The 23,785-nt window shown below is 37.0% G+C and overlaps 1 protein-coding gene across 3 annotated transcripts in view; it reads left to right on the forward strand.

Moving 5' to 3' along the window:
- GTF2E2 (general transcription factor IIE subunit 2) overlaps nt 1-23,785 on the forward strand; it is an 87,336-nt gene that overhangs the window by 52,530 nt on the left and 11,021 nt on the right. For all 3 annotated transcript variants that reach the window (XM_044936249.1, XM_044936236.1, XM_006076201.3), the window contains 3 exons: nt 196-303; nt 1,858-2,040; nt 11,720-11,813. In XM_044936249.1, the coding sequence (XP_044792184.1) occupies nt 196-303; nt 1,858-2,040; nt 11,720-11,813 (385 nt within the window). The remainder of the gene's footprint in view (nt 1-195; nt 304-1,857; nt 2,041-11,719; nt 11,814-23,785) is intronic.

Raw genomic sequence — 23,785 nt, forward strand, 5'->3', positions numbered from 1 at the left:
TTTTATTGTTTGATTTTATGTAGCTTCAAGTTTGAACTCAGTTCTGATTTTATAGTCCATTCTCTTCATCACTATAATTGTACTGCCTCAAATAATTACACATTCTGCATTCCTGAAAAGATTCATTTAGCCTATTATTTAATACATCTAGCATTTTAAAACTTGTCTTCAAATAGCAATTTCTTCCTTCAATAGACACGGCATCAGCGAGGAGATACACATCCTCTTACTTTAGAAGAAATTTTGGATGAAACGCAACATTTAGATATTGGACTCAAGCAGAAGCAATGGCTAATGAGTGAGGTAAGAATAGTCTTAAATTATTGTAAAAAAATTTTTTTACTGTAAGAAGGGTTTTCATATGCTGAAATCTGATGTTTTTTCTTAAAAGAATTGGTATAGGGTTTGTTTTTTTTAAACATACACATTTTGAGATTGATTTGTTTTCATATATTCTGTGTATCTATTTTTAAATGTCAGAGACAGTAGCATTAAAGTTGTAAAGAAGTCAGTCACTACTAATTTTTAAGTTTTTACAGAATAATTGATGCTTATTTTGAATTGCTAAATTTGTAATGTATGTATTGACAGATTGTATTGTTTCTATGTTTTGGGACATTTAAAGCATGAAGTATTACAGGGAAAGCAAGATATTTGTTAAGAAATGTATTTGTTGTACTGCTGCTGCTATTATGAGTTGATAGTGATGTTACTGCCTCTGGCAAGTCACTTGGAAAAATAACCACGAATATTTTGTGTATATACACACAACATTGGAAGAAAATGAATCTGAAAACAATCAGTGACTGTGTTAATTTGGAACTGAGTAGCACTTTAAAATAAAAATTGAGATATTTGTCTCTTTTCTGGTTAAGTATGAAATGACAATTCAGTAAAGCAACTTTCTAAGACCAGTGCTGATTTTAAATGTAAACTTCCTAAAATAGAATTCAGTTTATTTTACCAAGCAAGATAGTCTTGATTTTCGTAATGTAAAATGAACTAGTTAGGCAGTATCATTGTGGCTCATTATATTAGTGATATACGAATGGTGGTAATCCACATTTTTGATGCTTTTCCTAATTTTGAAATTTCATGGATTACTGACATTAGGTAAAGGTTACTTTAATTACTGTTCTGTTCTCATTTCTTCTGTTTTTTTTTATCCTTTCACAGTCAGGCTGGCAACTGTAGAAGAAAATAAAATGGTTGCTCTTTCTTGAAGAGCTTTCCTTCTGGTATTAGCTATACAACAGAACTGACTGGGAACATAATTATATTCAGAAATTTCTGTATTCCTTCTCAGTTTCAGTCTCAACTGACATTATAGGTAATTTCGTATCTGCACTACTCTGGTCCTTTTGAAGTCCTTCTACAGCTGGTAGTGCCATTTGATACCATGTGAACAGACTGATTTTTGATATGTTCATCCCAGGGGAATGTTTCTCACATTATAATCCCGATATGTGATACTTTGAGGGTGGGTAGGCAGTGGCTATTGATGTTAATAGGTGTGTTTTTGATTCTCACCTCTTTTGTCTTCTGAAACAATATGGGTACATTTTCTTCAAAGCATTTCTAATAAACTGGTTTCTTATTCAGAGATTCTATGTAAATAATAAAGTTTTTTTTTTTTTTTTCCAATAAAAAGTGAGCACCATGCTGATCTCTGCCTGTTGTTTTAGATCCTGTTGATAGATAGCCTGTTGTTCAGATCTGTTGATATCCACAAGCTACTTTTAATTTGCCTCTGTATTAGGTATTTTTTTTTTTTTTTTTTTTAGTATTAGTTGAATTAAATAATATATGTATGGTATTTCCTTTTGTTAATATATTGAAATTGTGTCACTGTTCCAGGCACTAGTCAATAATCCCAAAATTGAAGTAGTAGATGGGAAGTATGCCTTTAAGCCCAAGTACAACTTGAAAGATAAGAAGGCTCTGCTTAGGCTCTTAGATCAACATGACCAGCGAGGCTTAGGAGGGATTCTTCTAGAAGACATCGAGGAAGGATTGCCCAATTCCCAGAAAGCTGTCAAGGTAACCCCTCTCTTCTTTCTACACCTTAATATAACTTGAATTGATACTGTCTTTTGGCTTTAAAAAACATCAAGACTTAAAAAAAATTATTTTAAAACCTTCATCATCAGTTGAAGATTTGAAATTTGTGTTTTGTGCTACAGAACAGGACAGAGCATAGTCATTGTGTAACTTTTGACACCTTTCTCGTGTTGTTGTATATAATTGATTCTTCAAAATGCATCTGGAAAGATTTCCTCAATGGCATAAGTGTTTTTCTTTTAAGTTGTTAATGTTTGTATTTAAGAACTCCTTCAACAGCACTTGGGCACATTGCCAACCCGAGGGAACCAGAGGCTTTAACACACAAAAGCATTGACTAATAACTTGGTTTTGCATTCTGAAAGGGGCAGTCAGTAAATGTGATAGAGATTATATTTCTAGTTTAAATTTTCAACTCTCTTGGGAAGGCTGCTGGTCTCTGTTAGTTTCTAATGACTGCTGCTAACCTGGAAGCTTTAGGTTCTTTTTTTTTTTTTTTTGGCTACCCGTGGAGAAAGCTTGCTTCTTTCTCTCCTCCTCTTGGTAGTTCAGTTACATGTGTTAGGTCTTTTTGGTATTGTCCCATTAGTGCCTTGGCGGGGATGGGGGGAGGTGTGTGCCTGTGTGTGCGTGTGTGTGTACGCACATATGTGTGTGCCTGCTTTTGGACTTTTTTTGTCCTATTGATCTGTTGTTAATTATACTGACTTATTTTTTACCTTTAATTTGTTATTAAGCCGAATTGGTGAATTCTTTTTTTTTTTTTTTAATAGTAAAGATGTTTTATCAGTGTTCACAATCAATAGCCAGACAGAAAATAAAAGATAATTACAATTGCAAGCCATAATGGGAACATGATTAACCTAACAATATAAAATAATTACATATAATTTGGGGGGTCGAGCAGAGCGGTGAGCAGAAGTGCATAAATGCACCTGTTTTCATCCTCTCAGCCAGTTTGTGTCTTTTGCTTGGTGCATTAAATCCATTTACATTTAAGGTAATTATTGATATGTATGATTTGTTTTGGGTTTGTTTTTTTGTCAGTCTTTTCCTTTTCTTGTGTTTCCTGACTACAGAAGTACCTCTGGCATTTGTTATAAAGCTGGTTGGGTAGTGCTGAATTCTCTGAACTTTTGTTTGTCTAGAAAGCTTTTGATTGCTCCATCAAATCTGAAGAATGTTGCTGGGTAGAGTATCTTGGTTTTAGATTCTCCCCTTCCATCACTTTAAATATATTGTGCCATTCCCTTCTGGCTTGTAGAGTTTCTGTTCAGAAATTAGCTGATAGACTGATGGGAATTCCCTTGTATGTTATTTGTCATTTTTCCCTTGTTGCTTTCAGTATTTTATCTTTGTCTTTAATTTCTGTCAGCTTGATTACTATGTGTCTCGATGTGTCTTGTGTTTATCCTTCCTGGGACTTTCTGTGCTTCCTGGACTTGGTTGACTATTTCCTTTCCCACGTTGGGGAAGTTTTCAGCTATTATCTCTTCATATATTTCCTCAGGTCCTTTCTCTCTCTCTTCTCCTTCTGGGATCGCTGTAATGCAAATGTTGATGCATTTAGTGTTGTCCCAGAGGTGTCTTAGGCTGTCTTCATTTCTTTTCATTCTTTTTTTCTATATTCTGTTCTGTGGCAGTGATTTCCACCATTCTGTCCTCCAGGTCATTTATCCGTGCTTCTGCCTCAGTTATTCTCCTGTGGGTTTCTTCTAGGGTACTGTTCATCTCTGTTCTTTAGTTCTTGTAGGTCTTTGGTAAACATTTCTTGTATCTTCTCCTTTGTTTTCCCTAGATCTTGGGTCATCTTCACTATCATTATTCTGAATTCTTTTTCTGGAAAGTTGCCCATCTCTACTTCATATAGTCGTTTTTCTGGGGTTTTATCTTGTCCCTTCATCTGGTAGGTACCTTTTTGCTTTTTCATAATGGTTAACTTTCTGTAATATGGTTTTGTTTTACTTGCTGTGGGATTGTGGTTCTACTTGTTTTTTCTGTCTGGCCTCTGATGAAGGAGGCTAAGACGCTTGTGTAAGCTTCTTGATGGGAGAGACTGGTGGGGAAAACTAGGTCTTGCTCTGGTGGGCAGGGCCTTGCTCAGTAAAGCTTTACTCCAGTTATCTGCTGAGGAGTAGGGTTGCATTCCCTCCCTGGTAGTTGTTTGGCCTGAGGCAACCCAGCCCTCAGGTCTATGGGCTCTATGGTAGGGTTGATGGCGACCTCCAAGAGGGTTTACACCAGGGGGGACCTTCCCAGCCTGCTGCTCCCAGTGTCCCACCCTGTGCTTGGTCCCTGGCCGACCCACACCTCCACAGGAGACCCTCACACCAGCAGGTGGTTTTGGTTCAGTCTCCCGTGGAGTTGCTACTCTTTTCCTCTGGGTCTTGGTGTGCGCATGGTTTTGTTGTGCCCTCCAAGACTGGAGTCTCTGTTTCCCCCAGTCCTGTGGAAGTCTTGTAATCAAATCCCGCTGGCCTTCAAGGTCAGATTCCCTGGGGATTCCCAGACCCTTTGTCGGGTCCCCAGGCTGGGAAGCCTGACGTGGGGTTCCAGACATTCACAACAGTGGGAGAACTTGTCTGATATTACTGTTCTCCAGTTTTTGGGTCACCCACCCGGCGGGTATGGGATTTGATTTTATAGTGATTGTGCCCCTCCTGCTGTCTTGCTGCGGCTTCTTTGTCTTTGGACGTGGGGTGTCTTTTTTGGTAGTTTCCAGTGTCCTTCTGTTAATGCTTGCTCAACAGCTAGTTGAGATTTGGTGTTCTCGCAGGAGGTGAGCGCATGTCCTTCTGCTCCCAGTTGGTGAATTCTTTATTTTCTAAATTGTATTTTCAGTTTCAGGCTTTTCATTCTTTCTGAATGAAATGGTTTCTGTTTATTTGCTGAGATACTCTTATTTTTTCCATTCATCACAAGCATATTTTCCATTACACCCTTGTGAATAATTTCTGTTGCTGCTTTGAAAAAGTGCTTTAAAATCTTCTAATTTTAAGAGCTGGCTCATATTGGGAATGGTCTGCACTGAGACTTTGTTTCTTGAGTATGGCTCTTGTTTTCCTGTTTCTTCAGATACCTAGTTTCTTTTGAATTTTGAACATTGTGAATTACATTACTCAGGATTCCATTATAGTCCTCAAAAGAGTGTTTTTGTTTATTTTGTTTTTAAGTGGGCATATGTCTTGACTAGACTCAAACTTCAGACTTTCTCTTCTCTGTGGTAGGTACCATATGACACATCTGTTTTGTTCATTTAGCTCTTTTTTTCCTTTTTGGGTCTTTTTTGGAGCCACATCACACAGCTTATGGGATCTTAGGTCCCCAACTAGGGATCAAACCCGGGCCCTCACAATGAGAGTGAGGAATCTCTAACTGCTGGACTGCCAGGGAATTGTTTTTTATTTTTTTGCAGGGAGGAGATTTCTTTTTGGAATACCTTGTCCAGAGATTATAGTAGTTGTCCTCAAGTGGGCTGGTCCCTTAGGAGCTACTTGGCCATTACCACCTGAAGAACCCTTTTGAGATTTCAACTTAAGTATCTAAACTTAATCCACACAAATGTTGCAAATAATATGTGACCAGAGTTGATAAATTGCACTTTTATAGCATGTTGTAAGGTAGAAGCATTGAATCGTAGCTTACTAGTTGGGAGTTCTGGGTGCATTTCCCGCTCCATTCTTTTCCTCCAGTTTGATTGGAGCTAGTATTGTTTAATCTTCAGTAGGCTTTTCATTACATTCAAAGTAGAACGGTGATGTAAACTTAACAACTGCTTATTCTATTTTAAATAGTTTTGTGATGTAAAGTTACTTTGACATCCTGTTTTTAGTGGTTCTTTTCCTTAAGGAATTGAAGGGGTCATGAAAAGTGGACAGTCTGTTATTTTCAGACAGGATTATTTCTAAATTGTTAAAACCCCCACACTTAAAAAACGTGAAGATATGGACTTCCCTGGTGGCTCAGGCGGTAAAGCGTCTTGCTTACAATGCAGGCAACCTGGGTTCGATCCCTGGATTGGGAAGATCCTCTGGAGAAGGAAATGGAAACCCACTCCAGTACTCTTGCCTGGAAAATCCCATGGACAGAAGAGCATGGTGAGCTACAGTCCACTGGGTCACAAAGAGTCGGACATGACTGAGTGACTTCACTTTCACTTTCATGTTCTATCCTAAGTAATTTCTCAAGGGAGAAATTTGGCATAATTAAGTTAAATCCCTTCTGGGTTGTTTCCTTTTCTTGAGTTCTTGGCAGAGATAGAAGATAACTATTACTGTCATTTTGTTGACCATACAGTGCTTTGAAGAAATGTATAATGCTAGCAAGGAACAAAAAGGAGTATGCAAAAGCAAGAAGAGAAGAGAATGAGAGAAAGCAGTGATTGTTCCAGATTATTCTTCTCTAAGTAGCTGTGTTCTGGAGATTAATAATGAAATGAAATAATGAAACCAGTATGATTTTAAATAGACCATTCTGCATTAGTGATAGGATTTTAAATTTTAAGATGGTATATTGAATCAGCTACTCTGTTTTTAATCTTTTAATTTAAAAATGATCATAGTAAGTCTGGTTAAATTTCTTACCATACATAGTTATCAAAAAATTTATTTTGTGATAAGAACTTTTAAGATTTGCTCTTAACAGCTTTCAGATAGGCAGAACAGTATTACTACCTGTGAAAGTGAAGTCACTCAGTTGTATTGGACTCTTTGCAACCCCATGGACTGTAACCTACCAGGCTCCTCTGTCCATGGGATTTTCCAGGCAATAGTACTGGAGTGGATTGCCGTTTCCTTCTCCAGGGGATCTTCCCAACCCAGGGATTGAACCCGGGTCTCCCGCATTGTAGACAGACGCTTTACTGTCTGAGCCACCAGGGAAGCCCTTTATTAACTGTAGTCATCATAATGTGTAGTACATCCCCACGACTGACCAACTTGGTAACTGGAAGTTTGTGCCTTTTGATCCCCTGCTTGCATTTTGCCCACCCCTAACCCCTTGTTTCTCGAAACCATCAACCAGTCTATTTTCTGTATATGTAAGCTTTTTTTTTTTTTTGAGGTTCCACATATAAGTGAGTTCATACAGTATTTTGTCTTTTTTATTCTGACCTGCTTGGCTTAGCATAATGCCCTGAGGGTCCATTGTTTATATATAACACATTTTCTCTGTCCATTCATGCCTTAGTGGGCACTTAGGTTGCTTCCCTGTCTTGGCTATTGTAAATAATGCTGCACTGAACAAGGTGGTGCATATCTCTTTTTAAGTTAGTATTTTCACTTTCTTTGGATAAAAATACTCAGAATTAGCATTGCTGAATCATCTGGTAGTTTTATTTTTAATTTTTTGAGGAACCCCCATACTGTTTTCCATGGTGGCTACATCAGCTTACAATTCCCACCGACACTGCACAAGGGTTCCCTTTTCTCCATATCCTCTCTAAGACTCATTATTTTGTCTTTTTGATAATAGCCACTTTGACAGGCATGAGGTGATAATCTTGAGGTTTTGATTTGCATTTTCCTGATAATTAGTGATGTGAAGCATCTTTGCATGTACCTCTTGACCACCTGTGTGTCTTCTTTGGAAAAATGTCTATTCAAATCCTCTGCTCATTTTCTAATTGAGTGTCTTTTTGTTGTTTTTTTTTTTTTTTTTTTTTGCTGTTGAGTTCCATGAGTTTATGTATTTTGGGTATTAACGCCTTATCAGATGTATGATCTGCAAATATATTCTCTCACTGATTAGGTTGCCTTTTCATTTTGTTGATGTTTCTTTGCTGTGCAGAAACTTATGAGTATGATGTCTCACTTGTTTATTTTTGCTTTTGTTGCCTTTGCTTTTAATGTTGAGTCTGAAAAATTGCCAAAATGAATGTCACAGAGCTTACTGCTTCTGTTTTCTTCCAAGATTCTTACTGTTTCAAGTCTTACATTCAGGTCTTTAATCCATTTTAAAATGATTTTTGCATATGATATAAGATAGTGGTCCAATTTCATTCTTTTGAATGTGGCTGTCCCGTTTTTGCAGAACCATTTATTGAAGAGACTCTCCTTTCCTTGTTGTATAGTCTTAGCACTTTTGTCATAAATTAATTCACCATAGATGCATAGGTTTATTTCTGGATTCTCTGTTCTGTCCCATTGATCTGCATGTTTGTTTTTATGTCAGTGCCATACTGTTTCAGTAATTTTCCTTTGTAATATTGGGAGTGCGATGCCTCCAGATTTGTTCTTCTTTCTCAAGATTGCTTTGGCTTGATAGGATCTTCTGTGATTCCAAATAAATTTTAGCACTGTTCTAGTTCTGTGAAAAATCCCATTGACATTTTGATAAGGATTGCAATGAATCTTTGTATTCATTTGGGTGGTAATAGATATTTAACCAGTATTAACTCTTAGAATTCATGAACACAGAATATCTCCATTTTTTGAGTCTTCTTCAGTTTCTTTCATCATTGTCTTATAATTTTCAATGTAGAGATTATTCATCTTGGTGAAGTTTATTTCTAAGTACCTTATTCTTTTTGATGCAGTTATAAGTGGGATTGTTAATTTCTTTCTGATAGTTGTTAATTTATAGAAACTCAAATTTTTTGTATATTGGTTTTGTATTGTGCAGCTTTACTGAATTCATTATTCTAATAGCTTTTTGGTGAAGTCTTTAGGGAGGTATATAAAATATAGTCTGAAAAAGTGATATTTTACTTCTTTGTCTGTCTGCTCTGATTAGGACTTCACAATACTCTGAATAAAAGTGGCAAGAGTAGATTTCCTTGTCTTGCTCCTGATTTAGAGGCAGTGCTTTCAGCTGTTGATTTTGATGTAAACTGTGGGCTTGTCATATATGGCCTTCATTATGTTGAGATATGTTACCTTGGTATCCATATTGTGGAGCATTATGGTCAGTGTATTTTGAATTTTGCCAAATGCTTTTTCTGCATCTCTTGAGATGAGCACGTGACTTTTATCTTTCATTTTGTTAATGTGCTGTATCATGATTGATTTGCAGATACTGAGCCATCCTTGTATACTTGGAGTAAATCCACTTGATTGTGGTGTGTGATTATTCTAATGTATTGTTGAATCTGGTGTGTTAGTATTTTGTTGAGGAGTTTTTGCATGTGTTCATCATGGATGTTGGCCTGCGGTTTTCTTTTCTTGTTGCATATTTGTCTCGTTTTGGTATCAGGGTAGTGCTGGCCTCACAGAATAAATGTGATGCATTGCTTCAGCTTTTGGGGAGAGTTTGAGAAGGATTGATACTCTTCTTTGAATGTTTGGTAGAACTAATGCAGTTGTCCTGGACTTTTGATGGGAGATTTTTGATTACTTATTCTATTAATTATTGATTTGTTCAGAATTCCTATTTGTGGTTCAGTCTTGATAGTTTATACGTTTGTAGAAATTTATTCATTTCCTCTAGGTTTTCCAATTTTGGCATATGTTCATACTAGTCTCTTATGATTTTTTGTATTCTGTAATATTGTAACATCTATTTCATTTCCGATTTTTAATTGTAGGATAATTGCTTTACAATATTGTATTGGTTTCTGCCATATGTCAACATGAATCTCATTTCTGATTTAATGTATTTGAGTCTTCTTGTCTTTTTTTCTTGGTTAGTTAAGCTAAAGTTTTGTCAGTTTTATTTTTTCAAAGAATCAGCTCATAGATTCATTCATCTTTTCTGTTGTCTTTTTTAGTCTCTCTCAAATTTATTTCCACTCTAATCTTTGTTAGTTCCTTCCTTCTACTAACTTTGGGCTTCATTTGTTCTTTTTCTAATTCCTTGAGGTGTAAGTTTAGGTTTTTTTGAGATGTTTCTGTTTTTTTAATGTAGGCATTTATAACTGAATTTCCTCTTAGAATTGCTGTTTTTATAACCTCTCATAAGTTTTGCTACATTGTATTTCTGTTTTCATTTTTTCAAGGTGTTTTTAAAATTTCTTCTTTGACCCAGCAATTAGCAGCATACAGTAAGTCCCCTTCGTACCAACTTTCAAGTAGTAAACTTTCAAAGAGGCAAATGTGTGTTTCCATGTCCAATCACATAAGGCACGGGTGGAATTGTAGCTTGACCTCCATCTGCTGTTGCTGACGATGCTTCAGCTCTGCTATCTCCTACCTCCTCTCCCTCCTCCAGTCTTCTAGCTCTTTTTGCCTGTTCACTTGATGCCAGCCCTGGTATGCCAGCTGTTGTACTCTACTACTATACTTTTCATGAAACTGCTCTGTAAGGTTTAAAATGTTTTGTTTGTTTTCTGTGTATTATTTGTATGAAAGGTATTATAAATCTATTACAGTACAATACTGTATAACCTGTTGTGCTTTGTTGGACTTAACAAACAAATTGGACTTAGGAATGTGCTCTCAGAACAGAACTTGTTCATATGTAGTGGACTTATTCTGTTGTTATTTGTGAATCCTCTAGCTTCTTGTAATTGAGTTTTAGTTTTATATACCATTGTGGTCAGAAAAGGTGTTTGATGTGATTTGTTAAGGCTTGTTTTGTGCCTTATCATATTAGCTATTCTGGAGAATGTTGAGTGGGCACTTGAGAATAGTATATATTCTTTCTGTTATCTTTGGATGGAATGCTCTTTATATATCTGTTAAGTGCATATGGTTCACATGTTGATGCCTGAAGTGTTAGTCGCTCAGTCATATCTGACTCTTTGCAACCCCATGGACTGTAGCCCGCCAGGCTCCTCTGTCCATGGAATTCTCCAGGCAAGAATACTGGACTGGGTAGCCATTCTCTTCTCCAAGGAATCTTCCTGACCCAGGAATGAAACCCAGGTCTCCCGAATTGCAGACAGATTTTTTACTGTCACTGCCAGGGAAGCCCTTGTTGATGCCTAAGGTTGAGATTATGCATCTGTGATGTTGTCGTCTAAAGACTTATAGTTTGAGACTGTATTTCTGTGATGAATGTTACCATCATCATTATAGTCCAGAGTATTATCAGACTTTTTGCATTCTTGTTCTCATTAATTAATAATAATGAAATATGTCGATTTTCTTCTCCTTGCTAGAGTAGTGAGTGAAAATTTTAATTGTCAGTTGTGTTCAATCAAAGCTAAAAGACAATGAAAACTCAAGTCCTTTACTTTTTTCTGTAAAGATGATGCAGTATTTTGGACAATGCAGTAAGAACACAGAAGGATGGCTATTTATCTCATAGTCATACACAGTTTAGATGATTTAATCATTCTTCCATTATCTTAGGGTTCTAGCTTTTCAAAGCATGACTGGAAGTAAGTGATGGATAATGATGAGTAAGTAACAAAATATTTTAAGGACAAGTAAGAACATTGAGATCCGTGGTTTTCTTCCCACAGATTAATAAGAGCCCACTAGACCAAGTTGTAATTGTCAGATGGATTGACTTTTGTTCTAATATTTAAAACAGTTTTTCTTCTTTTTGTACTGTAAAGGATCTCTAAAAGTTTCAAAATATCAATCCTTAAAAGTCGAACTGCTCAAGAAAGAAAGTTTAGAATTAAAATTTGGTTTAGTGGACCCTATTAGTATACTGAGAGTTAAAGAAACTGGAAATCCTTTGTTGTTTAAAAAAAAAAATCTTGAGTGATGTAATTTGGAAATTTTTTTTGGAATTTAATTTGGAAACTGAAAATTTTTTCTTTATCTTTAAGGCTTTAGGGGACCAGATACTATTTGTAAACCGTCCTGATAAGAAGAAAATTCTTTTCTTCAATGATAAGAGCTGTCAGTTTTCTGTGGATGAAGGTGAGCCTTCCTTTCTAGATACTTTCTTTAAATTGCAGGCATGTTACAAATTTAGGATGATAAAATTCATACTGTTCATAGTAAAATTATAACTTAAATGGTATAATACTGCTTTTTTAGCATTATCATCTCTTAGAGCTAACAACTTTATATGTCTAATGTATTTCTCGCAATACAATTTGAAATATGTAATTTGAAAGCTTTTAGGTTAATTGTACTTAACAGTTGTAGTGTAACAGTAAGTTCTTGTTCTCATACTTCAGGTGTACCAAACAGGAGTTTATTTCTATTTTACAAATACTACTTCATATCTTGGTATGAAAGCTCGATCCATGATGGGGAAAAAATATACTAACTTTTTGTGGAGACTGATATTTTCTTAAATAACTTATGAATTTTTGGTTATCCAGTTGGATAAGAAAGGAGATTAATGTTTTTCTTTCTGGCAGTTGTAGAGTTGGATGCTTATGAGCTCTATGCTGTCTTCTAAATGCATGATACTTATATTTTGGATTTTAGTTTCAAATATTTCATCAATATTTGGATATAAAATAGAAGTGAAAGTTTAGTTTTGAGAAATTTATAGACAAGTAGATATTCCCATTTAAGCAAATATCTTTTACTCTAAATTTGTATTAACTTTGAAGTTTTATTAAAAGGCAAGAAAAATTGAACATTTTAATTATAAAATTTCAAAAGTAATTTAAACTCCAGCAAAATATTTTAACAATATTGAAAGACGCAGAGTGCAATAGAGTGACACCGTTGCTGTCCCAGTTTGGTAATCATATTGACTCTCTCTATGACAGTAAATAGAGGAGAGTCTATTGAACGAATAATTTTGTAAAAGAAATGCATTTACAAATTTGTTCCTGGAGAGCCCTGTTTTGGTTATGATTTGTAATTTGTATAGTAACTCCAGATTTTTCTTTTATGTGTTATCTAGCTGTGGATACTCAGTCTTGTGGTGCTGTAATTTCATCAACCTAAAGTTACTTAGATGACCATGATTTTTAAAAATTTGTTTGTTTTGGACTATGGTGCATCCTCGTTGCTATGCGTGGGCTTCTGGGCGTGGCGAGCGGGGGCTACTCTCTGAGTTGCCTGTAAGGGCTTCTTCTTACAGTGGCTTCTCTCGTCGTGGGGCACGAGGTCTGGGGCACGTGGGCTCAGTAGTTGCAGCTCACAGGTTCCAGAGAGCAGGCTCAGTAGGGGCGGCACATGGGCTCAGATGTCCCAGGGCATGTGGGATCTTCCTTCCCTGACCAAAGATCGAACTGATCCCTTGCATTGCAAGGCGGATTCTTTACCACTGGACCAGGGAAGCCCCGACTTTGATTTTTTTGTAGGAAATAGAATGTTATATTTTTGTAAGAATTCTCATCAAGAGTGCCTTGTATACAGTTGGTTCTCTATTAATGTTTGTTAATTAAGTGAAAATTTGCAAAGTATTACAGCTCTTCTATAATGCCATTTCTCTGAATAAGCTTCCTGTATGTAAACAGGCTAGAAGTCAACTCCTCCTGTAAATTGTAATGATAGGTGCTCATTCAAGAAAGATTCAGCTGAGCAATTTTTGTTTGGCCTGTGTCTCTTTTACTTGGAGTTTTGCTGTTATATAAACTTTTATAATTGTCAGATTGAGTTCTTCCTATTTAAAACCATAAAAATGGACTTGATCTTTAAGTCCTTCTGAGTTTAAATAAACAAACTGATTCCTTAAGCATAATTAATCCATTTGAAAAAAATTTTTCAGTCTTAAACTTAACACTAGCATCACATTTTCAAATAGTCAGAAAGATACAGTAAAAAGCAGATGTACTTTTCCTTTCTCTGGTTCCAGTCCCTTTCTTTTATGGCAAGTAACTTAACTGGTTTTACTTTAAATTCTTTCAGTGGTTTTTCCCAAATTGCTAAATAATATTTTTATACTGTTATTTATTTTTAACTTGAAATATTGTCTAATGACTTGTTGTCCATAAGTCACTGTGTGGTATCCGACTCTCTGCAACCCCATGAACTGCAGCATGCCAGGCTTCCCTGTCCTTCACTACCTCCTTGAGTTTGCTCAGACTCATGTCCATTGAGTCAGTGATGCCATTCAACCATCTCATCCTCTGTTGCCCGCTTCTCTTGCTCCCAGCATCAATGTCTTTTCCAATGGGCTTCTTTGCATCAGGTGGCCAGAGTTTTGGAGCTTCAGCATCAGTCCTTCCAGTGAATATTCAGGACTGATCTCCTTTAGGATTGACTGGTTGGATCTCCTTGCAGTCCAAGGGACTCTCAAGAGTCTTCTCCAACACCACAGTTCAAAAGCATCAATTCTTTGGAACTCAGCTTTCTTCATGGTCCAAGTCTCACATCCATACATGACAACTGGAAAAACCATAGCTTTTACTGTATGGACCTTTGTCTGCAAAGCGATGTCTCTGTTTTTTAATACACTGTCTAGAGTTTATATAGGTTTTTTTCCAGGAAGCAAGCATCTTTTAATTTTGTGGCTGCAGTTACCATTGGCAGTGATTTTAGAGCCCAAGAAAATGAAATCTGACACTGTTTCCACTTTTTCCCCATCTATTTGCCATGAAGTGATGGGACTGAATGCCATAATCTTTGTTTTCTGAATGTTGAATTTTAAGCCAGCTTTTTTCACTCTCGTCTTTGACCTTCATCAAGAGGTTCTTTAGTTCTTCTTCACTTTCTGCCACTAGAGTGATGTCATCTGCATAGCTGAGGTTGTTGATATTTCCCCTGGCAGTCTTGATTCCAGCTTGTAAGTCATCCAGCCCAGCATTTCATATGATGTACTCTGCGTATAAGTTAAATAAGCGGGGTGACAGTACACAACCTGATGTACTCATTTCCCAGTTTTGAACCAGTCCGTTGTTCCATGTCCAGTTCTAACTGTTGCTTCTTGTCCTGCGTGCAGGTTTCTTAGGAGACAGATAAGACGGTGTGGTATTCCCATTTCTTCAAGAATATTCCAGTTTGTTGTGATCCACTCAATCAAAGGCTTTAGCATAGTCAATGAAACAGAAGTAGATTTTTTAAAAATTCCCTTTGCTTATTTAATGATCCAGTGTATGTTGGCAATTTGATCTCTGGTTCCTCTGCCATATCTAAATCCAGCTTGTACATCTGGATGTTCTCGGCTCACATATTACTGAAGCCTAGCTTGAAAGATTCTGAGCATAATCTTGCTAGCATGTGAAATGAGTGTAATTTGCAATAATTTGAGCATTCTTTGGCATTGCTTTTCTTTGGAGTTGAAATAAAAACTTATCTTTCCCAGACTTGTGGCCATTGCTCTGAGTTTTCCAAATTTGTTGGCATATTGAGTGCAGCAGCTTAACAACACTGTCTTTTAGGATTTGAAATAGCTCAGCTGGAATTCAATCACCTCCAGTAGTTTTGTTCATAGCAATGCTTCCTAAGGCCCACTTGACTTTGAACTCCAGGATGTCTGGCTCTAGGTAAGTGATCACACTATTGTTATCTGGGTCATTAAGAGCTATTTTGTATAGTTCCTCTGTGTATTCTTGCCACCTCTTCTTAATCTCTTCTGCTTCTGTTAGGTCCATACTGTTTCTGTCCTTTATTGTACCCATCTTTGCATGAAATGTTGCCTTGGTATGTCCAATTTTCTAAAAGAGATCTCTAATCTTTTCCATTCTGTTGTTTTTCTCTACTTCTTTGCATTGTTCACTTAAGGTTTTCCTGTCTCTCCTTGTTTTACTCTGGGACTCTGCATTCATTAGGGTATATCTTTCCCTTTCTCCTTTGCCTTTTGCTTCTCTCCCTTTCTCAGGTGTTTATAATGCTTCCTCAACCACTTTGCCTTCTTGCATTTCTTTTTCTTATCGATGGATTTGGTCACCACCTGCTATACAATATTCCAAACCTACGTCCATAGTTCTTCAGACACTTTGTCTACCATATCTAGTCCTGTGAATCTATTTGTCACTTCTACTGTATGATCATAAGGAATTTGATTTAGGGCATACCTGAATGGCCTAATGTTTTTCTCTACTTTCTTCAATTTGAGCCTGAATTTTATGATAAGGAACTGGTGATCTGAGCCATAGTAAGCTCTTGTTTTTGCTGACTGTATAGATCTTCTCCATCTTCAGCTGCAAAGAATATATATAATCAGTCTGATTTCAGTACTGACCATCTGGTGATGTCCACAGCAGTCCTCTGTTGTTTTGTTTTCTATGACCAATACATTCTATTGGCAAAGCTGTTAGCCTTTGCCCTGCATTATTTTGGACTCCAAGGCCAAACTTGTCTGTTACTCCAGCTATTCTCTTGACTTCCTACTTTTGCATTCCAGTCTCATATGATCAAAAGGATATCCTTTTTGCTGTTAGTTCTGGGAGGTCTTGTAGGTCCTTATAGAATCATTCAACTTCATCTTCTTCGGCGTTAGTGGTTCGGGCATAGACTTGGATTACTGTGACATTGAATGGTTTGCCTTCAAGACTAACCAAGATCATTCTGTCATTTTTGAGATTGCAGCCAAGTACTGTGTTTTGGATTCCTTTGTTGACTGTGAGGGCTACACCATTCCTTCTAAGGGATTCTTTTCCACAGTAGTAGATATAATGGTCATCTGAATTAAATCTGCCCCTTCCCGCCCATTTTAGTTCACTGATTTCTAAAATGTCCATGTTCACTTTTGCTATCTCCTGTTTGACCACATCCAACTTTCAACAACATCAACTTTCTCAGAGAGAATATGTAGTATTAATTAGTTCTGCTCTCTAGATGGCAGTATAGTGTAGCATATCTGTTCTGGAAGTAGATGTTTAAGCAAGTGTTTGGTTTGGGGGGCTTCCCTGGTAGCTCAGCTGGTAAAGAATCCACCTGCATTGCAGGAGACCCTGGTTCGATTCTTGGGTCAGGAAAATCCACTGGAGAAGGGTAAGGCTACCCATTCTAGTGTTCTTGAGCTTCCCTCGTGGCTCAGATGGTGAAGAATTCACCTGCAATGCGAGAGAGACTTGGGCTTGATCCCTGGGCCAGGAAGATTCCCTGGAGGAGGGCATGGCAACCCACTCCAGTATTCTTGCCTGGAGAATCCCTGTGGACCGAGGAGCCTAGTGGGCTACAGTCCATGGGTCACAAAGGGTGGGGACACAACTGAGCAACTAATAAGCACAGCACGTGTTTGACAGGAGAGAGATCGCAGTAGTTCTGTAAGAATAGCCTGAAATGTGTTTGTCTTGTTTCTGGTGGTAGCCTGTCATGACATGTGTGTAGCAAGCAGGTATTTTATGATAAATTTGTTGCGTAGTGCATGCTCTGTGTGGCATTCAGAGGAAAATCCAGATTTAGTGATTAACAGTGCCAGAAAATGCAAGCAACTAGCCATTATTCAAATAACAGTGGTGCTGTTTCTCTTTTGTGACCTTTTAGACTTCCGTTGCCCTAGAATTCCATTTTATTGGGAACGCATTTTCTACCTGCTCCTTCTTGACAGGGTTTTTTCCTACTTTAAACAGTTTCTAAATAAAATTCTGTATGTCAAGAGAAAGAAATAGCCTGAAATTGTAGGGTTTCTTGATCGTGTTTTATTGGAAACATTGTAGGCAGTGCACTTAGGACTCAGTAGTAGCTGTCACCCTGGTCCTTATATTGGATTGTGATTTTTCTGTGCCTCGTGTGTGCTTTCTCTGGATACCGTTGTTTTAACTTTGCTCAGCCTTTTCCTGCTTCGTGCCTTTTACGTAGAGTTCTGCTCCCTAGTGTTAACCTCTTTTCATTTGCTGTGTTTTATGGCCTCTGCTGGCTTAAACTCTTCCCATCACCTCATTATTTGTCTGTAAAGGCAAAATAAGGATTTTAACTACCCCCCACCCCCACCCCACAGATTATATGTGCTTGTTAGATATATTTTTAGATACAAGTTCTGTAAAATTTTCCAGTTTATTTTCTCTGTACTGCAAGTATTTTGTGATGCTGTGTGACTATTTAGTATTTAATTTTATAGATGTGTCTGATTGATAGATGTATTTTCAAACATTTAATGTTGCTGCAGCAAATATTCTTAAAACCCTTATACAGTGGGATATGTATATGTATTTTATAATAATAAAATACATATAATTTATAATAATGTATTTTATATTAATGAAATACATATAATTTAGGAAGCTATTAGGAAGTTTAACAGTAAATTATTTTTTACTGCCATTGGTGAAATACATTACTAGATTTCTCAGTATTGAACCATCCTTTTAGTCCTAGAGTAATACTTGTTTGGTTTATGTATTTGTGTGTTCTTTTCTTACTAATGTATTTAAGGATTTTTGCTTTTTTCTTCTGCGTGTTTGTTTTCTTACGGTTTGGTATGGGTATAATGCTGGATTCAGAAAAGGGAAGAAGAGTTTTTCCTCCCTTCGCTGCCTTTCCTCCTTACCTTTCTTTAGGAGAATATTGGATTCCTTAAAGATGGTTTGAAAGCATACACCTGTGAATGTATCTAGCATGCTTTTTTAGACATTCTTACAATCTTCTTTCATTATGTCCTTCTTTAAGTATTCTGTCTTGTGAATCAGTCTTGGTAATTTGTCTTTTTCTTCAAAATCAATACTTACTTTGTACCTGCGTTCTTTTGTTTTAGGTACTTCCTTTGTAGATGGCATATAGTTAGTCTTAACTTTCTGAACCAGTTGTGAGTGTCATTTTGTATTTACCATTTTTGTTATCTGATGTATCCTCACCATTATTTATTTGGAAATTGTATAGTTTATTTTTGGTTATTCATATATAAAGTATTTCTCCTTACATCTTTAAGTAGTTTGCTTATTCTTGGTATCAGTTTATCAACTTCATTTTCTTTTTACTCTCTAGTTGATAGATTATGAGAATTTTGTTACAGTCTGTTATCATTTATTCATGAATCCATTTTTCAACAAATACTGATTTCCTATTGCGTTCTTTGGTCATTTTGCTAATGTAGGGGGTGCAGTGGTGAACAACATAGGTAGTTTTAGCCTTCATGGAGCTTACTTATATTCTGAAGCAGAAAAGAGATGATATCACACAAAATAAAAAGTGATTGCAGAGTGTATCAAATGCTAGGAAGGAATTCAATAAGGTACGTGCTGAGCTAGTAAAATAATAGGAAGGGTGGAGCTTAGAAAAGACCACTGTGGGGAAAAAAGATGAAGAATGAGCTGGAGCCAGCCTGGTGAAGTGTTAGGACAGTGCCCACGCATGCAGTTGTGCAGGGAGAGATCTCTCAGGTAGAAAACAGCAAACGCTGGAGAAATTTTTAATTATTTAATCAGGTTCAGTGGACTGTTTTTTATACAGACTAGAATATAAATGAAGTAGTTGTTTATATTTTTATGTAGAATTAACCACTGAATGTATAGCTACAAGTGAACTAATGTATGATTTATTTGATTCAATAAATGTGTGATATATTTATGAAAATACCATTCATATTTGGTATTTTCCTGAAGTGATAAAAATTCTTGGTAAAGTTCTAAAAAAATTCATACAAAGTATAGCTTTTCTGTGATATACAAAGGTTAATCATAGTATATTCATATACATTATGTACCATATATTCCTAAAAAATCAAGTGTGTACTTAACCAATGTAAGAAATACCTTATATATGTAAACCAGAGTTGGGTTCTAGCTCAGTTTATTTTGTTGTTCAGTCGCCAAGTCGTGTCCAACTCTTCGCAGTCCCATGGACTGCAGCACACCAGGCTTCCCTGTCCCTCACCATCTCTGAGTTTGTCCAAGTTCATGTCTGTTGAGTCGGTGATGCCATCTGTCTCACCCTCTCACCTTCTCCTTCTGCCTTCAGTCTTTTCCAGCATCAAGATCTTGTCCAATGAGTCAGCTATTAGAATCAGGTGGCTAAAGTATTGGAGCTTCAGCTAAGTCCTTCCAAAGAGTATTCAAGGATGCTTTCCCTTAGGATTGAGTAGTTTGATCTTGCTGTCCAAGGGACTCTCAAGAGTTCTCCAGCACCACAGTTTGAAAGCATCAATTCTTCGACGCTCTGCTTTCTTTACTGTCCAGCTCTCACTTCTGTACATGACTACTGGAAAAACCGTAGGCCTTGACTATGCAGACCTTTGTCGGCAAAGAGATGTCTTTGCTTTTTAACACACTTTCATAGCTTTTGTTTGTCATAGCTTTGCTGCCAAGAAGCAATAGTCTTCTAATTTCATGGCTGCAGTCACCATCTGGAGTGATTTTAGAGCTCAAGAAGAGGAAATCTGTCACTGCTTCCACCTTTTCCCCTTCTATTTGCCATGAAGTGTGCCATGATCAGGATGCCATGATCTTAGTTTTTTTAACATTGAGTTTTAAGCTGACTTTTTCACACTCTTCTTTCACCCTTGTTAAGAAGCTCTTTAGTTCTTCTTTGCTTTTTGCCATTAGAGTGGTATCATCTTTTATTAGTTATTAGTGGTGTTATCAGTTTATTATAAATTTATATTTATCATTAATCTGTATACTTTTTACTAAAGATGGTTGGGAGGAAGCAGGATTTTTCAACCTTGGCAGTGTTGACATTTGGAGCTGGATACTTCTTTGGGGTCACAACTGTCACTGTGCATTGTGGGATGATTAGCAGCATCCCAGGCTGCTCTTGGTGCCAGTAGCAGACTTTCCCCCACAGTGTGAGTCCCAAAAATGTATCCAGACATTACCAGCGGTTCCCTGAAGAGTGGAATTGCCCAGGTTGAGAATTATATTAAAGGTATAGTTTACATTTATAAAACAGAAATGCTACAATATGTTGTCTTCAAGCTTCTTTTCATGTGTTCTTCAGCACATTCAGTGATAGCAAAGATAGCAAAGTTGAATAAGATTTCTGTCCTTGAGCGCAGGCAGGAGGAGGAATAACACGGGTACACGTGTTATGGTACAGCATGCCACACAGCACGTCCCTGCGGCGCTCATACAGTGCTGCAGGGGCCTGGGGGTCACAGCCACCACAGGGCTCCCGGGGTAGATGCCCATTAGTTCAAAGTGTTGGTGTTGCCTAAAGCACTTAATTTTAAAAACTGAGGTTTTCTCTTACTGACTTACATTATGTGTTTCCACAGAAGATTTATTGAAAAGCGATGCATATTTTAACATCTGTCTTTCTCACTGTCCATCTGTCTCTTCTTTTGTATTTTATTTCTCAAAATGTTTTGTTTTGTGCTGATGAGGTTATTTGTGTTAGCCCACTAGGTGGCAGCCTTAGCTGTAGAGAGGACGTCTTGAGTGAGCAAGCTTTCCAGTCACACTGAAGACTCACCATTCGTCCTATGATAGAAGCAGATGTCCAAAAATGAGATACAGCCTAAGTACCGAGAGAGTCTGTTGTGTGGTAATTTAAAACATTAAATAGATAAGTGAACCCAGAGTAGATGAACCTTGGTATGTGATTTATTTCACAGAGGTGCTTATTTCCTTAAGTCAGAATCTTACTCATTTAGCGGCAGTATAAATGCAGAGGTCAAGAGGGTGGGCTGAGTAATTGATCTGTTGGTGTAAATCTTGGCTCTGCTCCTTACTAGTGAACAGATGCTCTGTCTGAGATTTCTTATCTGTTGGGTTGGCCAGAAAGTTTGTTTGGGTTTTCTGCAAGATGCTATGGAAAAACTTGATTGATCTTTTGAGCCAGTCCTGTATAAAACAGGAATAGTGGTGTCTGTTCATCTGTGGTCCTTATGAGGCTTAAATGAGTAAATGTAAATCAAAATGCTTAGAGCTTGGAATGGAACCTGGCACATAGTAAGAATAATAGGAACATCAGGTTAGCTACTATTAGCAGCATTAAAAATATAAAGTAGTACCAAAGTACTTGGTGGTTTAATCTTAACTCAGTGAATCTGTGGCTTGGCAGTTGGTTAGTGAAGTGAGTGAAAGTTGCTCAGTCGTGTCTGACTTTTTGCGACTCCATGAACTATATGGTTCATGGAATTCTCCAGGTCAGAATACTGGAGTGGGTAGCCTTTCCCTTCTCCAGCGGATCTTCCCAACCCAGGTCTCCTGCATTGCGGGCAGATTCTTTACCAGCTGAGCCACAAGGGAAGCCCAAGAATACTGGACTGGGTAGCCTATCCCTTTTCCAGTGGATCTTCCTGACCCAGTAATTGAAGTAGGATCTCCTGCATTGCAGGCGAATTCTTTACCAACTGAGCTATACAGACAGCAAAGAAACCAAGTCAGTTTAGCAGTTAGTTGGAGTTGCTGATCTGTGGCACTGATGTAATGTTAGGTGGTGTTCCTTGGAGGAAGTCCGATGACAATCTGGTTGTTCCTTCCAATTGCCAGTAAATTGTTCTTTTCTGCCTGGAAGCATCAGCAATTTCAACTTTATCCTTAGAATCCAGGATTCCTCCCAGTGGCCAGCCACTCTCCCTGGGGCCCTGATGCTGTCTTAGTTCATTTTCTAATAGCTATATGGTATTCCAGGTATGACTACACTTTAAAACACTTTTTCTGATGCTCCACAGAGAGAAATTTAATTTTTTTGCTATGTGCTATTATAAGCTTTATAAATAATGCTCAATCCTTGTACATAAATATATTTGCCTAGTTATGTTATTTTGTTTTCTTAAAGTATAATTGATGAGACAAAAGATAAGGCATACTTGAAAAAATTTCAGTAGCCTGCCTATTGCCCAACCTATTTTGGGAGACCAGTTTTTATGCAGAGGTTTCCATTTCTTTACCTTCACCAATACTGGATGTTTTTAGTTGACTTTGCCAGACTCAACAGAACATAAAGATTATCTTGATTTTAATTTTTCTTTTCTTGCAATGATTTTAATAAAATTTATACCAGTTTATTTTATTTTTTGTACCTATGACAGAAAATCTGAGCATTTTCTGTCCCTACATACATTAAAAAGTAATTAAATTTGGAATCCTGTGAGATGCTGTCTCTATTTTAGGCCCTGCCTTCCAGTGTTCATTTTAAGTATTTATGCAGCTGTAATACATTTCCATAGTAGATGTATTATTTAAATACTGCACTAGCACTGAGCTAAGGAACGCCAAGGATTAAAGTAGAAATGTCTTATTGAAACAAACACATTGAAGAGTTTTTATTCAGGTATTTTCCTCTGAATACAGCTCAAGTGATGTTTCTTTTAGTAAAAGGAAGTAGTTACATTTTGTTTTAATGTACTTTCAATTCTGTTGTACTTTGAAAAATGTAAATGTAGCATTGTATATTCTTTTTGGTGGTACATTAACAAAGATTGGCTTTCCCAACCATTACTGTCATAGTGTCTGTCGTCGTGTCGTGAGTGCCGTGAAGTATATAAGCTCTGTACATGTCAGGTACAAAGTCAAAGTAGTTTGTCTTCAAGAAGCTGAAATTTTGCAAATCCTGGCAAACATAGGCTTGGTAAAAAGTGAACTGAATGAAATTTAACGTTGGATGAAAAGTGTTTTTATTATATGTATTTTTTATCCTTTTTTTTATACAGAGAAGTCCACAGTATAGCTGTTATACAGTTATATCATGTGTTACTTATTCTAAATAAGTGAGTGCAGTTTGTACATGTTGATAGTTAGAATTTAGCAAGTCACATTTAAAATATCAGAACTGTTCATGTGTGTGTTACATATATGTGTGTGTGTTACATAATTCTTTCAGCTATGGTAAAAGTTGGCACGTAAAATCCCAGTTATGATACACATTTTAAAACGATTTTGTGTGCTTTCTTGGAATTAGATGTTTTTATTGCTGACGTGGAAGTTTGAAGCTGTTTTTTCTCATATGTCCCTGTTGTGATCAGACCTAGTTGTGGTAGTCACATTGTTCTTCAAGTTTGGCTAAAAAGGAGATAGCTGGGGCTTGCAGCGTTCACTTAGAATGGAGGAAGCACTGTTCCCAGTCTTGGAACAACAACAAACCCTAGACAGCTACACATTTATAGTTTTCTTGACTCCATCAGGGGCCTTCCCTGATACCTCAGTTGGTAAAGAATCCGC

Source organism: Bubalus bubalis, chromosome 1, assembly GCF_019923935.1.
Source record: "Bubalus bubalis isolate 160015118507 breed Murrah chromosome 1, NDDB_SH_1, whole genome shotgun sequence".
NCBI classification, from domain to species: Eukaryota; Metazoa; Chordata; class Mammalia; order Artiodactyla; family Bovidae; genus Bubalus; species Bubalus bubalis.